General features: G+C 48.3%; 1 protein-coding gene across 1 annotated transcript in view; it reads right to left on the bottom strand.

The window, feature by feature from the left end:
* DACH2 (dachshund family transcription factor 2) overlaps positions 1–15,401 on the bottom strand; it is a 226,968-nt gene that overhangs the window by 90,314 nt on the left and 121,253 nt on the right. Inside the window, exon 3 of the mRNA XM_072123223.1 lies at positions 9,233–9,364. Within this exon, the coding sequence (XP_071979324.1) occupies positions 9,233–9,364 (132 nt within the window). The remainder of the gene's footprint in view (positions 1–9,232; positions 9,365–15,401) is intronic.

Here is a 15,401-nt window from a genome sequence, read left to right as displayed (position 1 = left end):
ATGTACAAGAATATAACTACTATATTACTGCCCCCTATGTACAGGAATATAACTACTATAATACTGCCCCCTATGTACAGGAATATAACTACTATAATACTGCCCCCTATGTACAAGAATATAACCACTATAATACTGCCCCTATGTACAAGAATATAACTACTATAATACTGCCCCCTATGTACAAGAATAGAACTACTATAATACTGCCCCCTATGTACAGGAATAGAACTACTATAATACTGCCCCCTATGTACAAGAATATAACTACTATAATACTGCCCCCTATGTACAAGAATATAACTACTATAATACTGCCCCCTATGTACAGGAATATAACTACTATAATACTGCCCCCTATGTACAGGAATAGAACTACTATAATACTGCCCCCTATGTACAGGAATAAAACTACTATAATACTGCCCCCTATGTACAGGAATATACCTACTATAATACTGCCCCTATGTACAAGAATATAACTACTATAATACCGCCCCCTATGTACAAGAATATAACTACTATAATACTGCCCCTATGTACAAGAATATAACTACTATAATACTGCCCCCTATGTACAGGAATATAACTACTATAATACTGCCCCCTATGTACAGGAATATAACTACTATAATACTGCCCCCTGTGTACAAGAATATAACTACTATAATACTGCCTCCTATGTACAAGAATATAACTACTATAATACTGCCCCCTATGTACAAAAATATAACTACTATAATACTGCCCCCTATGTACAAGAATATAACTACTATAATACTGCCCCCTATGTACAAGAATATAACTACTATAATACTGCCCCTATGTACAGGAATATAACTACTATAATACTGCCCCCTAAGTACAATAATATAACTACTATAATACTGCCCCTATGTACAGGAATATAACTACTATAATACTGCCCCCTATGTACAAGAATATAACTACGATAATACTGCCCCCTATGTACAAGAATATAACTACTATAATACTGCCCCCTATGTACAAGAATATAACTACTTTAATACTGCCCCTTATGTACAGGAATATAACTACTATAATACTGCTCCCTATGTACATTAATATAACTACTATAATACTGCCCCTATGTACAAGAATATAACTACTTTAATACTGCCCCTTATGTACAGGAATATAACTACTATAATACTGCCCCTATGTACAAGAATATAACTACTATAATACTGCCCCTATGTACAAGAATATAACTACTATAATACTGCCCCCTATGTACAGAAATATAACTACTATAATACTACCCCCTATGTACAAGAATATAACTCCTATAATACTGCCCCCTATGTACAAGAATATAACTACTATAATACTGCCTCCTATGTACAAGAATATAACTACTATAATACTGCCCCCTATGTACAAGAATATAACTACTATAATACTGCCCCTTATGTACTAGAATATAACTACTATAATACTGCCCCCTATGTACAAGAATATAACTACTATAATACTGCCCCTATGTACAAGAATATAACTACTATAATACTGCCCCCTATGTACAAGAATATAACTACTATAATACTGCCCCCTATGTACAGGAATATAACTACTATAATACTGCCCCTATGTACAGGAATATAACTACTATAATACTGCCCCTATGTACAGGAATATAACTACTATAATACTGCCCCCTATGTACAAGAATATAACTACTATAATACTGCCCCTATGTACAAGAATATAACTACTATAATACTGCCCCTATGTACAAGAATATAACTACTATAATACTGCCCCTATGTACAGGAATATAACTACTATAATACTGCCTCCTATGTACAGGAATTACCATGTGCTGTACCTTGTATCATACACCTGGCAGATCTTGTAGAATTATAGATGTGGAAATAATTTGGATTATGTAGATTTGAAGTTTGTTGAGGCAAAAGATGAAGCACTTGCGCTGGAAGTCACAGAGCCGGTTTCCTGCCTCATGTCTCGCCGGCTCTCACAGTGGGTGACAATTAGTTGTTGCTGGGAGCTTGTGTTTGGCTCGGGGATGCTGAGCTGTGGATGTGCGGTTAGTGATCTGTGTGTGAGCAGGTGTGCGTCTTCATGGCGTTCCACTCCGGTACTGAGACTGCGTCTCCTGCCAATGATCCGTGAACCTCCGGCTGGCACAGGCTTTAGACTCCTCTCACCGGCTCCTGGATCATAATAAGACAAATGCGGAGCCGGAACACAGAGCAGGTGACGAAGGGATTTCAATCGTCTCAAGCAATTGCTTCCCTCACTGCCAGTGGTGAGGATTTGTGATTACTATTTATACATAAAACATTGGAGGAGTGAAATGTCTGCAAGATTGTAGCTTCTCCAAGTGCACTGGGGGTGTGTCCTCACACTGCTGTGCTCTGTGTTCTCTGCAGACAGTGTTATGCATTATCCTTGGAGAGAGGCATAAACAGACCTTTGTGTATGTTGTTAGTAGCAGCAGAACTGTGGTTTACAATCCTAGATTGAAACTTATCCAAGTTCTATGTATCCTAACACTGCTGTGCTCATAGCTCTTGGCATTGGGCTGTTCCCCAGCCTACTGGCCTCTGTTTGGATACTTAAGCCCTTAGAGCAGAGGGAAGGCACGGTGTAGCAGGGTTTTTATTTTTTACGGAGAGCTAAGAGCACAGCAGTGTGAGGACACTGCAATTTATTTCCCAGATGAAATGAATATTTCTGCACATTCCATATCTCACGTCGTTCCTAGAGCCAAGTCTATCACAACTGAGTTTATCGCTGTTTCGCTCGTCTTTCGCTGATGCCTCCCGTTCTCTGCCAATGATGAGAGAGGAATGTGACTAATTGTGGGTGGGGGGGATGTGTCTGGTGGGGTCTCTAGACCCCCGGTGATGAAGAGGAGACATTAGATGTAAATGAGCTCGTTCTTGTTGCTTAATCGTGACATTGCAGCGAGCGCCGCGGAGGATTTACTGTCTATGGTTTTCTCTAAAAAGCAATCAGCGGAAACGGCGGCGTCTGATTTATCTGGAACTCCTCCGTCCCCGCGCTTCATACATTACCCGCCCCAGACGGATGGATTGATGGGGGGCAGAGGAGGCCCCTATGATCCAGAACCCATCACGTCAGCCCGGGGGTTGTCCTGGGCATGGTGCTACTATATACTTCTGCACAACCTTTCCACTCAATGTCAGTAGGGTGACAGAAAGCCCAATCACTACACCGGATTATAACGGCTCCACAGTGTTCCTGACCGGAATGTTGAATGACAACCTGGTTTTTCAACCTTTAACCCCAATACAGGGATCTGGAGTTTTCCGCAGGTAGACCACCTCTTGTAGTGGTCCTGCTCTTTGTGCCATCTACACTAGAGCCAAAAGACTCCAGGGGTCAGGCAGAAGAGTTGTTGGGTATTAGACAAGTGGAGGCAGAGCAGGTCAAGAATCAGGTCATAGGTCAGGGTGGGCAGAGCGATAGAACAAGGTTGAGTAACAATATCTATAGTGGAAACAGTCAGTATGCAGGGGCTCTGCTTGTAAAGAAGGGCTGCACCGGACTGGCTGCAGGCAGAAGACTACATGGTGCACTGGCCCTTTAAGAAGCAACTAAGAACCAGTGCACAGAAGGGAAGTGTTGCGACACAAGGCTGGTGCCGGGGAGAACAGGAATGGACCAGCGCTGTAAGCAGATGCAGAAATCCAGGGGAACAAAGCCAAAGAGCATCTGATGTAAAACCATCACAGGTTTCCAGCTCCCGGATATCGGAAAACTGAACCCCGAGACCGCTACAGCAAACATCTCCTGACACACTGTGACGAAATCTCTGCACCGTAAAAGTAAATTGTTCTGCTGAGTGTCAGAAGAATGCGACTGAGTTACGGATGGCGGCGATTTGTGCGCTGTGATCATCAGCCATTAGTCCTGCGCCGTCGTATCCTCCGCTGATGGATGAGGACGAGCGTCGCGGAGCACGGGCTAATTTCCTAAAACAATAAAACACAGAGTTTCCCATCCGGGCGGCGGTGTATCCATGCAGAGTCACGCTCCGGTCATTATCTCCTGCACGCGCCGCGGCCCAAACCCAACATCACAACCTTTTGTTTTCTGTCAATTCTTTCATTTTATTTGTTTTTTGGAATCTGTGGGAGGAAAATAGAAGAAAATAAACGCCAAGTTTTCCTTTATTTGTCATTGAGCTGGTGACGGGTCACATGGTGTCGCCCTGAAGCGATCGCCACCGAGGTTATGGGTTGTTTTTATATTACTCTTCAGACATAAAACACAGGATAATAGACAGAGTTAAAGCTAAGCTGAATTATATGCCGCGTACAGATCCAATGTATCACCGAGCATAATGTCACTGATACACTGTAACGCACATACTCACCAATGCTGGAAAATACAGGATGGAAACCCTGTAAATAATTGGATCTCTTGTTACCCCAGATCCCAGGTGCAATTATTCTGGGGCCTACCCTCCATTATACCCTATAAAATGGCCTGGAGTTGTCTCCAATTTTGGTTGTCTTCAGCTGAACCTCCAATGCGTATCATTGTGTTAGAGCCTGAGCCCCACAAAGTGCCAGTGCTCCATAATGTCCCCCCACTGCCATTGCTCCATAATCCCCCCCCCCCCCCAGTCCAGCGCTCCATAATCCTCCCCCCCCCCCCGGTCCAGCGCTCCATAGTGACCCCCAGCGCCAGTGCCACACAGTATTCCCCAGTGTCAGCCCTCCATAGTGGCCCCCCCCAGTGCTAGCGCTCCATAGTGCCCCCCCCCAGTGCCAGCGCTCCATAGTGCCCCTCCCAGTGCCAGTGCTCCATAGTGCCCCCCCCCAGTGCCAGCGCTCCAGTGCCCCCCAAGTGCCAGCGCTCCATAGTGCCCCCCCCAGTGCCAGCGCTCCATAGTGCCCCCCCCCAGTGCCAGCGCTCCATAGTGCCCCCCCCCCAGTGCCAGCGCTCCATAGTGCCCCCCCCCAGTGCCAGCGCTCCATAGTGCCCCCCCCAGTGCCAGTGCCACAGTGACCCCCAGTGCCAGTGCCACACAGTATTCCCCAGTGTCAGCCCTCCATAGTGCCCCCCCCCAGTGCCAGCGCTCCATAGTGCCCCCCCCAGTGCCAGCGCTCCATAGTGCCCCCCCCCCAGTGCCAGCGCTCCATAGTGCCCCCCCCCCAGTGCCAGTGCCACAGTAACCCCCAGTGCCAGCGCTCCTTAGTGCCTCCCCTCAGTCCCAGCGCTCCTTAGTCCACCCCCCCCCCCCCAGTGCCACAGTGACCCCCGGTGCCAGAGCTCCATAGTGACCCCCGGTGCCAGAGCTCCATAGTGACCCCCGGTGCCAGAGCTCCATAGTGACCCCCGGTGCCAGCGCTCCATAGTGACCCCCGGTGCCAGCGCTCCATAGTGACCCCCGGTGCCAGCGCTCCATAGTGACCTCCGGTGCCAGTGCTCCATAGTGCCTCCCCTCGGTGCCAGCGCTCCATAGTGCCTCCCCTCGGTGCCAGCGCTCCATAGTGCCTCCCCTCGGTGCCAGCGCTCCATAGTCCCCCACCAGTGCCACAGTGACCCCCGGTGCCAGAGCTCCATAGTGAACACCAGTGCCAGCGTCCCACAGTGACCCCCCCAGTGCTAGCGCTTCAAAGTGACCCCCCCCCCCCAGTGCCAGCGCCCCACAATGACCCCCAGCGCGAGCGCTCCACAGTGACACCCAGTGCAGGTACCCCACATTACCCCAACTGTGCCAGCCCCCCCCCTCCTCCGGTGCAAGTGCTCATGCTCCATAGCGCTCCCAGTGGCTGATGACTACCTAGCTCAGTGGTGGCGAACCTATGGCACGCGTGCCAGAGAGGGCACGCACAGCCCTCTCTGTGGGCACGCGTACCATCTTCCCGTTCCATTTCCCTGTTAATCACTGCAGCTCAGGCAATGCAGGAAAATCTGCCGCTTGCCGAGAGCTTCAGTGATCTCTCATACTGTAGTCTGCATCTGACCTGCTCTGTGCTCACAAGTGCTGCCTTATACACAGAGCAAGTCAGTGCCCGCCCCTCAACTCCCTCCCCCTCCTCCCCTGCAGCCGGGAACTCCGTGAGAATGAGGGCAGAACATCCGGAGCTTACACAACGCCCGGTGAGTACATGGAAGCAGCAGCTGTTCTGTGTGCGTTACACAGGCAGCAGGCAGCTTTGGGACACTAAGCAACTACAGGTCCTTATTGTTTAGTGTCCCAAACTGCCCTGTATGACAGCTTCCCATGGTCACAAATCTACTGCCCCTGGCTGGATCCCTTGTTGCTGTGCCATGCTGCCAGTGATGCCAGGAAGCACTACACTGCCCTCACTGACAGCATGGCACAGGTGCCCCCCTCCAAATTGAATTCAACAATCCTTCATATTGCCCCTGATATTTGGTCACTGTATGGGGGTAGTGCTCTTCACTAGATGGGGGTAGTGCTCCTCACTGGATGGGGGTAGTGCTCCTCACTGGATGGGGGTAGTGCTCTTCACTAGATGGGGGTAGTGCTCCTCAGTGGATGGGGGTAGTGCTCCTCAGTGGATGGGGGTAGTGCTCCTCAGTGGATGGGGGTAGTGCTCCTCAGTGGATGGGGGTAGTGCTCCTCAGTGGATGGGGGTAGTGCTCCTCAGTGGATGGGGGTAGTGCTCCTCAGTGGATGGGGGTAGTGCTCCTCAGTGGATGGGGGTAGTGCTCCTCAGTGGATGGGGGTAGTGCTCCTCAGTGGATGGGGGTAGTGCTCCTCAGTGGATGGGGGTAGTGTTCCTCAGTGGATGGGGGTAGTGTTCCTCAGTGGATGGGGGTAGTGTTCCTCAGTGGATGGGGGTAGTGTTCCTCAGTGGATGGGGGTAGTGTTCCTCAGTGGATGGAGGTAGTGATCCTCAGTGGATGGTGGTAGTGTTCCTCACTGGATGGGGGTAGTGCTCCTCACTGGATGGTGGCAGTGTTCCTCACTGGATGGGGGTAGTGCTCCTCACTGGATGGGGGTAGTGCTCCTCACTGGATGAGGGTAGTGTCCCTCATTGGATGGGGGTAGTGCTCCTCACTGGATGGGGGTAGTGCTCCTCACTGGATGGGGGTAGTGCTCCTCACTGGATGGGGGTAGTGCTCCTCACTGTATGGGGGTAGTGCTCCTCACTGTATGGGGGTAGTGTCCCTCACTGGATGGGGGTAGTGCTCCTCACTGGATGGGGGTAGTGCTCCTCACTAGATGGGGGTAGTGCTCCTCACTGGATGGGGGTAGTGTCCCTCACTGGATGGGGGTAGTGCTCCTCACTAGATGGGGGTAGTGCTCCTCACTGGATGGGGGTAGTGCTCCTCACTAGATGGGGGTAGTGCTCCTCACTGGATGGGGGTAGTGTCCCTCACTGGATGGGGGTAGTGCTCCTCACTGGATGGGGGTAGTGCTCCTCACTGGATGGGGGTAGTGCTCCTCACTGGATGGGGGTAGTGCTCCTCACTGGATGGGGGTAGTGCTCCTCACTAGATGGGGGTAGTGCTCCTCACTAGATGGGGGTAGTGCTCCTCACTAGATGGGGGTAGTGCTCCTCACTGGATGGGGGTAGTGCTCCTCACTGGATGGGGGTAGTGCTCCTCACTAGATGGGGGTAGTGCTCCTCACTAGATGGGGGTAGTGCTCCTCACTGGATGGGGGTAGTGCTCCTCACTGGATGGGGGTAGTGCTCCTCACTGGATGGGGGTAGTGCTCCTCACTAGATGGGGGTAGTGCTCCTCACTAGATGGGGGTAGTGCTCCTCACTAGATGGGGGTAGTGCTCCTCACTAGATGGGGGTAGTGCTCCTCACTAGATGGGGGTAGTGCTCCTCACTAGATGGGGGTAGTGCTCCTCACTAGATGGGGGTAGTGCTCCTCACTAGATGGGGGTAGTGCTCCTCACTGGATGGGGGTAGTGCTCCTCACTGGATGGGGGTAGTGCTCCTCACTAGATGGGGGTAGTGCTCCTCACTAGATGGGGGTAGTGCTCCTCACTAGATGGGGGTAGTGCTCCTCACTAGATGGGGGTAGTGCTCCTCACTAGATGGGGGTAGTGCTCCTCACTAGATGGGGGTAGTGCTCCTCACTAGATGGGGGTAGTGTCCCTCACTGTATTTGCTGCTGCTTAGTGATATTATTGGTGATATTGGTCTGTTTATTATCAGTATGGTGGTATTTATCATGTTGTACTGGTAATGGTCATGATACTACTTTATTATATGTCCCTTATAGAGGGGGATTGTCGGTAATTATAGGCTCAATAGCCGGGTTGGCACTCTGCAATGATAGCGTAGACTTTGGTTTGCAGTTTGGGCACTTGGTCTCTAAAAGGTTCGCCATCACTGACCTAGCTGTACAGAGATAAAGTTCTGACTCTTCCGCCTCTTCATTGGCTGCTCTTCTGAATGTCAGTCTTCACTGCGGCTCTTGTGTTCTATGCATAAAGGAGACAGATCAGGATGAGCGCCGCGCTGCTGCGGAGCTTCTTGTTTACTTCCTTCAAAGAGAAAAACTTCTTCAAAGGACGTTTGTTGTTCAAAAATGTGGGAGCAAGAGAGGCTCATACTTTGTCTCCATTATCAGGTAATTCATCTTTCTAATTAAGATTTTCCTTATCGGAAGATTTGAGAAGCCGCAGAAAAGAGTCCATCAAGGGTTAATCAACATCAACAACCCCTATAGGACTATAGGTGCTTCTGCATCCAATGATGAGAATCAATTAAAACTAGAGAAACCCTGTCTGGAGGACCCCGATGACACCCGTCCTATAAGACCTCTGAGGCCTAAGATTGCCTCACAATATACGTGATGTCAGCGCAGGAGCTGGTGGGTTTATTAAACAAAACCCTGTTAATGCAGTGAGGGCCACTCCCACACACTGAAACGAAGCTTCAGCAGTGAGAAGACCCCTTGTCTACCTCTGATGATCTGTTAGAGAGGAAGAGTCCCTGTTCCCTCTGCTTCTGGTGGCAGCACAGATGATGAGGCTCCTGTAATCACTGGTCTCATGAGACGCACCAGGTCACAGGAGTCTCACCGGCTCCCAATCTGATAGCGCAGGACCCACACCTAGGGATGCAGAACCGGAGGTAGAAGAATATGACCGCGAGGACCCAAGGGATTTTCAAAAAATGAATACCTTCATTCACTGACAACAAGCAGAGATCCTGGATCTAGCAAAGAATGAGGAAACCTGCAGGGAATCTGAGGTTCCACAAGCGCGGCCACTTACCTGCATTGGAGTTCAGCTCCTCGTTCTCAGACTCGGTGCCGTTCTGGCTGCCACTCCCGTGGAGGCTACTAATAGCCAAAAGCTTCATCTTCTGGAGCTTCATGGCCTCTGCCATGGCCGCCGCCGTGATGCCTGCGGGAAGAGAGAAGCCAGAGGTCAGGCAATTCCTGAGATATCGTACAGGATCGAGGATTTCATCATCCTGCTGTGTCGCACTGTGGGAGTTGTAGTGGTTATATCAGATTACTGGACTATAACCTGGTATTAACCCTGCTCCTTTCCTTAGAAATCTGTTACAATGTATCAGTGCAGGTGAAACTTCCACTTATTGTGGCGTCACTGATCCCGACATGACAACATATAATGACAGACGCATATAATACCGCACTGTAACATCCGGGGGTCCGCACTCCTATCAGTGATTCTATGTGATCCAATACCAGTAATCCAAAATATGTTCCTCCTTTACCGGAAACAGACCATGCTAATTGCTAGGTATTAGTCCTGTAAAATAGCTTCAGTTCTGTCCCAACACTGCTGTGCTCTGTGCTCTCTGCAGCCAGAGTAATGTATTTTCCCTGGGGAGATGTGTAAGCAGACCTTTTGTGTATGTTGTTAGTAGCAGCAGGACTGTGATATATGGTTTTATAATTTTTATTCCAGGATTGTATCTTCTCCTCCTGCACAGGGGGTATATCCTCACAGTGCTGTGCCCCATGCACTCTGCAGCCAGTCTTGGATATTGCCCCTAGAGAGATGTGTAAGTATACTTGGTGTATGTTAGTAGCAGCAGAGATGTGAAACATGAATTTATATTCTAGGATTCTGTAGATTCTCCAAGGGCACTAGGTGTGCATCCTCACACTGCTGTGCTCTGTAATCTTTGCAGCCAGTGTTAGATATTGTCCCTAGAGAGATGTGTAATCGCGCAACTGTCTATGTTATTAGTAGCAGCAGGGCTGTGAAATATGGGTCTATATTCAAGGTATGGGAGTCCTCACACTGCTGTGCTCTGTGCACGGAACCATCCTATAAATGTTTCCAATATGGATCACATAAAATCACCATACCAACCCACAGAATCTGAGTAATATGGGAAGCACATGACATACTTGGGGACAGGTTTTTCATGTAAAAGATTCTGTGACAAAATTGGTGTTTTAATTAATTGATAAAATTCAGTTCTAATCATCTTGGTAATCATCAAATAAAAGAAAGAAAAATAAGAAGAATAATAAGAAGAATACGAGCCCTTTAACACATTGGCAGAAAAACGAAAAAGTTACAGCTTTTTAGAAGGCGACAATGGAACAGATGAGAGAATTGTTACCTTTCCTTTGTTACTTTGTTGCTTTTTTTTGGTCCAGGTCGTTAACCCCTTCCTTACCCCGCCTCCTCATGCTCCAGCGCCCTCCTCGCTGATTTATCTCGTTAAGTCATTTTTAAAGTTTTTTTTTTAAAGGAAATTGCAAGGTGAAGATGAAAAGGCACGGAGGAGAGGTCGCTCCCCTCGGATGCGGCGGCTGGAGATGAAAGGGGCCGCCGTTCTTATGCCTTTTGATCTCGGCCAAAACCGTTTGGCTCAGTTTTGGTTTTATTTCTACGCGATTTCATGACTGCGGTGAATTGGCACGGCGAGGCTTCGCGGTTAGTGGCTCCGCCATGACGAGACATCCCATTAATTATCCATGAACCTGAGTCACCCAGCTTTCCCAGATCCTGAGCAGAACATAGCCCTGCACCATTATAAAGCAGATGATGCGTGTTGGTTACGGCGACAACTCAGCTTTTCCTGGATCCTGAATAACATAAGAATCTGGATTGCTATGACGTCCTCCTCTTGGCTACTCTACTTTCCACAGACCCTGATCGTCTCATCTTACTGCAGTCTAGTGCTTAGAATCTGTCACCCAGAAATAACCATGAAGTTTCTGTGCAGAATCTCCAGTAGGTCCCCATCGTCCACATGTCATTGTTGATAGATGTGTCTCAGTTTTTCAGACCCCCCAATGGCAATGTGACCCGTACAGCAGGTACATAAGGTGACTGCTATCTATGCCGTTGCCTGGTGTCAATGGATTCTCAGAGTTTTATATAATGTATAATAATATGTGGGTCTTCAGAGGGCCGCATAAGTCACCGGTGGTGGGGATACTACCATTGCACCCCTATAGAGCTTGGTCCACGTTAGGCGACTGCTATCAATGCAGTTTCCTGGTGTCAGTGCAGGACCCTGTGCATTATATATAATATATAACACTGGTCTCATATGGATGAGGGGTGTTCAGGGACCCCATGAGTTGCCCGGACCTTGGGGTACTGCCCCGGGTCCCCATATTATGTAGTATCATATATGGCAGAGGGATTTCATCCTGTGCACCCCTAGACAACACAGTTCATATTAGGCGATTGCCATCTATGCAGTTCCCTGGTGTAGGTGCAGACGTCTCACAGTTCCATATAATGTAGAACACTAGCGTCTTATTATATATTTAAGGAGTCTTTGGAGCCCCATAAGTCATCGGTACCTGGGGATGCTACCTGTGCACTCCCTATGGAGCATGGTTGAAATTCATAAATCCCCAATATCGGCGCAAATGCTTAATAGTTATATATACATTTATTATACTAGTGTGTCCTCAGGGCACCCCATAAGTAACCAGTACCCAGGTATACTAACTGAGCGCCCATACAGAGCATGGTTCATACTAGGTGATTGCTATCTATGCAGTTGCCCGATGTCGGTCCATGATTGTCAAAGTAATATATAATTTATAATACTAGTGCTGTCTAATGTGGTGAATGGGTCTTCGGGGGGGTGGCGGTGAAAACTGTACGCCCCTATGGAGGACAGTCTATATCAGGCACCTTCAGGGGGTCCCATATGGTACCAGTACACTGGAAAGTACCTGTGACCGCAGTTTCTTATAAAGGTATTGCTATCCATGCACTTCCCTGGTTCAAGATCCTAACAATTATATATAATGTATAACACTAGTGTTGTCTTATACAGTAGAGGGGTCTTCTGGGGACCCCAAGTAAGCAGTACCCGGTGCTACTACCTGTAGGTTCTAGAGCACAGTCCATATTAGGCGATTGCCTGGTGTTGGTGTAGATGCATCTTGTGACGACTGATGACGGAGATTTTGGATTTCTGCATCGGACGCAGTCTCCATATTAAATTCATCAGAATTAATTTAAAGTTGGCAGCGTCGGACCCTCAATCAGGAAGCGGTGGGGGAGGGGGGGGTGTAATTCTTACCAAAAGAACACAAAAGAGGTGAACTGGCTCATAATTCACCCACAAATGTCTAATCAATTTATATCACCGCAGTAACAATGGCTTCAAGGAAATCTTAATGCAGGTTCTTTAAAATGAGGTCCTGACCCCATCAGCACCGCGACGCCCCATACATCATCGCCCGCAGAGGGGAGGGGCAGCACAGGGCAGGGAGAGGTAGGCAATCTGCAACTCAAACAACACTTAAAGGGGATGTCCAGGGATGAGGAACACGGAGATCTGCTCAGGAACCGCTAAACTCAACTGTACAGAAGCACCAATAGGAATCCAGTAGTCACAGTCCCTCCCACTTACTAACACATTACTCCACATAGCACAAATATGAGCAGGTAATAAACACAGTATTCAACCTCTTGCCGGATGCATCAATCCTCATTAGACTGTAAGCTCTTGTGTCACCCCCTCATCCTCACAGACTGTAGGCTCTTGTGTCCCCCCCCCCTCATCCTCATAGACTGTAAGCTCTTGTGTCACCCCTCATCCTCATAGACTGTAAGCTCTTGTGTCTCCCCCTCTCATCCTCATAGACTGTAAGCTCTTGTGTCACCCCTCATCCTCATAGACTGTAAGCTCTTGTATCACCCCCTCATCCTCATAGACTGTAAGCTCTTGTGTCCCCCCTCTCATCCTCATAGACTGTAAGCTCTTGTGTCACCCCTCATCCTCATAGACTGTAAGCTCTTGTATCACCCCTTCATCCTCATAGACTGTAAGCTCTTGTGTCCCCCCCCCCCTCATCCTCATAGACTGTAAGCTCTTGTGTCATCCCATCATCCTCATAGACTGTAAGCTCTTGTGTCACCCATCATCCTCATAGACTGTAAGCTCGTGTCACCCATCATCATCCTCATAGACTGTAAGCTCTTGTGTCATCCCCTCATCCTCATAGACTGTAAGCTCTTGTGTCACCCATCATCATCCTCATAGACTGTAAGCTCTTGTGTCACCCCCTCATCCTCATAGACTATAAGCTCTTGTGTCATCCCCTCATCCTCATAGACTGTAAGCTCTTGTGTCACCCCCTCATCCTCATAGACTGTAAGCTCTTGTGTCACCCCCTCATCCTCATAGACTGTAAGCTCCTGTGTCACCCCCTCATCCTCATAGACTGTAAGCTCTTGTGTCACCCCCTCATCCTCAGACTGTAAGCTCTTGTGTCACCCCCTCATCCTCATAGACTGTAAGCTCTTGTGTCACCCCCTCATCCTCATAGACTGTAAGCTCTTGTGTCACCCCCTCATCCTCATAGTCTGTAAGCTCTTGTGTCACCCCCTCATCCTCATAGACTATAAGCTCTTGTGTCATCCCCTCATCCTCATAGACTGTAAGCTCTTGTGTCACCCCCTCATCCTCATAGACTGTAAGCTCTTGTGTCACCCCCTCATCCTCATAGACTGTAAGCTCTTGTGTCACCCCCTCATCCTCATAGACTGTAAGCTCTTGTGTCACCTCCTCATCCTCATAGACTGTAAGCTCTTGTGTCACCCCCTCATCCTCATAGACTGTAAGCTCTTGTGTCACCCCCTCATCCTCATAGACTGTAAGCTCTTGTGTCACCCCCTCATCCTCATAGACTGTAAGCTTGTGTCACCCACTCATCTGCAGCAGTCTTTAGGGACACTTATGTTCCACAATCTGTGTTTTCCATAATAAACCCTGGAGGTTCATAAAACCTAACAAGCAGTGACATTTTCGGATGTAATCTCCGTTATGGAAATCTATGGTTCTGCCTCATCTGCTCGATGGGCCTGAGCTCAGATTTATGGCGCCCTCATTAAATTATTAATACTTGTGTTCCTATAAGCGGCCGGGGCACCGAGGGATCGCACCATCTGCCATCTGCAGCGCAAAACACTTCACCAAGTAAACACCGAGATCTGCAGAACCTCATCCCGAGGACAGGGAGAAAATACAGAGAACCCGAATATGGGAGCGGATCCCACAACCTACTACTGACCAGTCCACATCTACTGTATTACCTGCTCTACGTGATACCGGCGGACAGAATACTTGAATTCACATATCCTATATTATACTCCAGAGCTGCACTCACTATTCTGCTTCTGGGGCAGTCACTGTGTACATACATGACATTACTTATCCTGTACTGATCCTGAGTTACATCCTATATTATACTCCACAGCTGCACTCACTTTTCTGCCTCTGGTGCAGTCACTGTGTACATGCATGACATTACTTATCCTGTACTGATCCTGAGTTACATCCTGTATTATACTCCAGAGCTGCACTCACTATTCTGCTGCTGGTGCAGTCACTGTGTACATACATGACATTACTTATCCTGTACTGATCCTGAGTTACATCCTGTATTATACCCCAGAGCTCTACTCACTATTCTGATGCTGGTGCAGTCACTGTGTACATACATGACATTACTTATCCTGTACTGATCCAGAGTTACATCCTGTATTATACTCCAGAGCTGCACTCACTATTCTGCTGCTGGTGCAGTCACTGTGTACATACATGACATTACTTATCCTGTACTGATCCTGAGTTACATCCTGCATTATACTCCAGAGCTGCACTCACTATTCTGCTGCTGGTGCAGTCACTGTGTACATACATGACATTACTTATCCTGTACTGATCCTGAGTTACATCCTATATTATACCCCACAGCTGCACTCACTATTCTGCTGCTGGTGCAGTCACTGTGTACATACATGACATTACTTATCCTGTGCTGATCCTGAGTTACATCCTGTATTATACTCCAGAGCTGCACTCACTATTCTGCTGCTGGTGCAGTCACTGTGTACATACATGACATTACTTATTCTGTACTGATCCTAAGTTACATCCTGTATTATATCCCAGAGCTGCACTCACTATTCTGCTGCTGGT

Source organism: Engystomops pustulosus, chromosome 9 (assembly GCF_040894005.1).
Source record: "Engystomops pustulosus chromosome 9, aEngPut4.maternal, whole genome shotgun sequence".
Lineage (NCBI taxonomy): Eukaryota > Metazoa > Chordata > Amphibia > Anura > Leptodactylidae > Engystomops > Engystomops pustulosus.
Note: the sequence above shows the minus strand (reverse complement) of the source record. Positions and strands in the feature narration are given on the sequence as shown.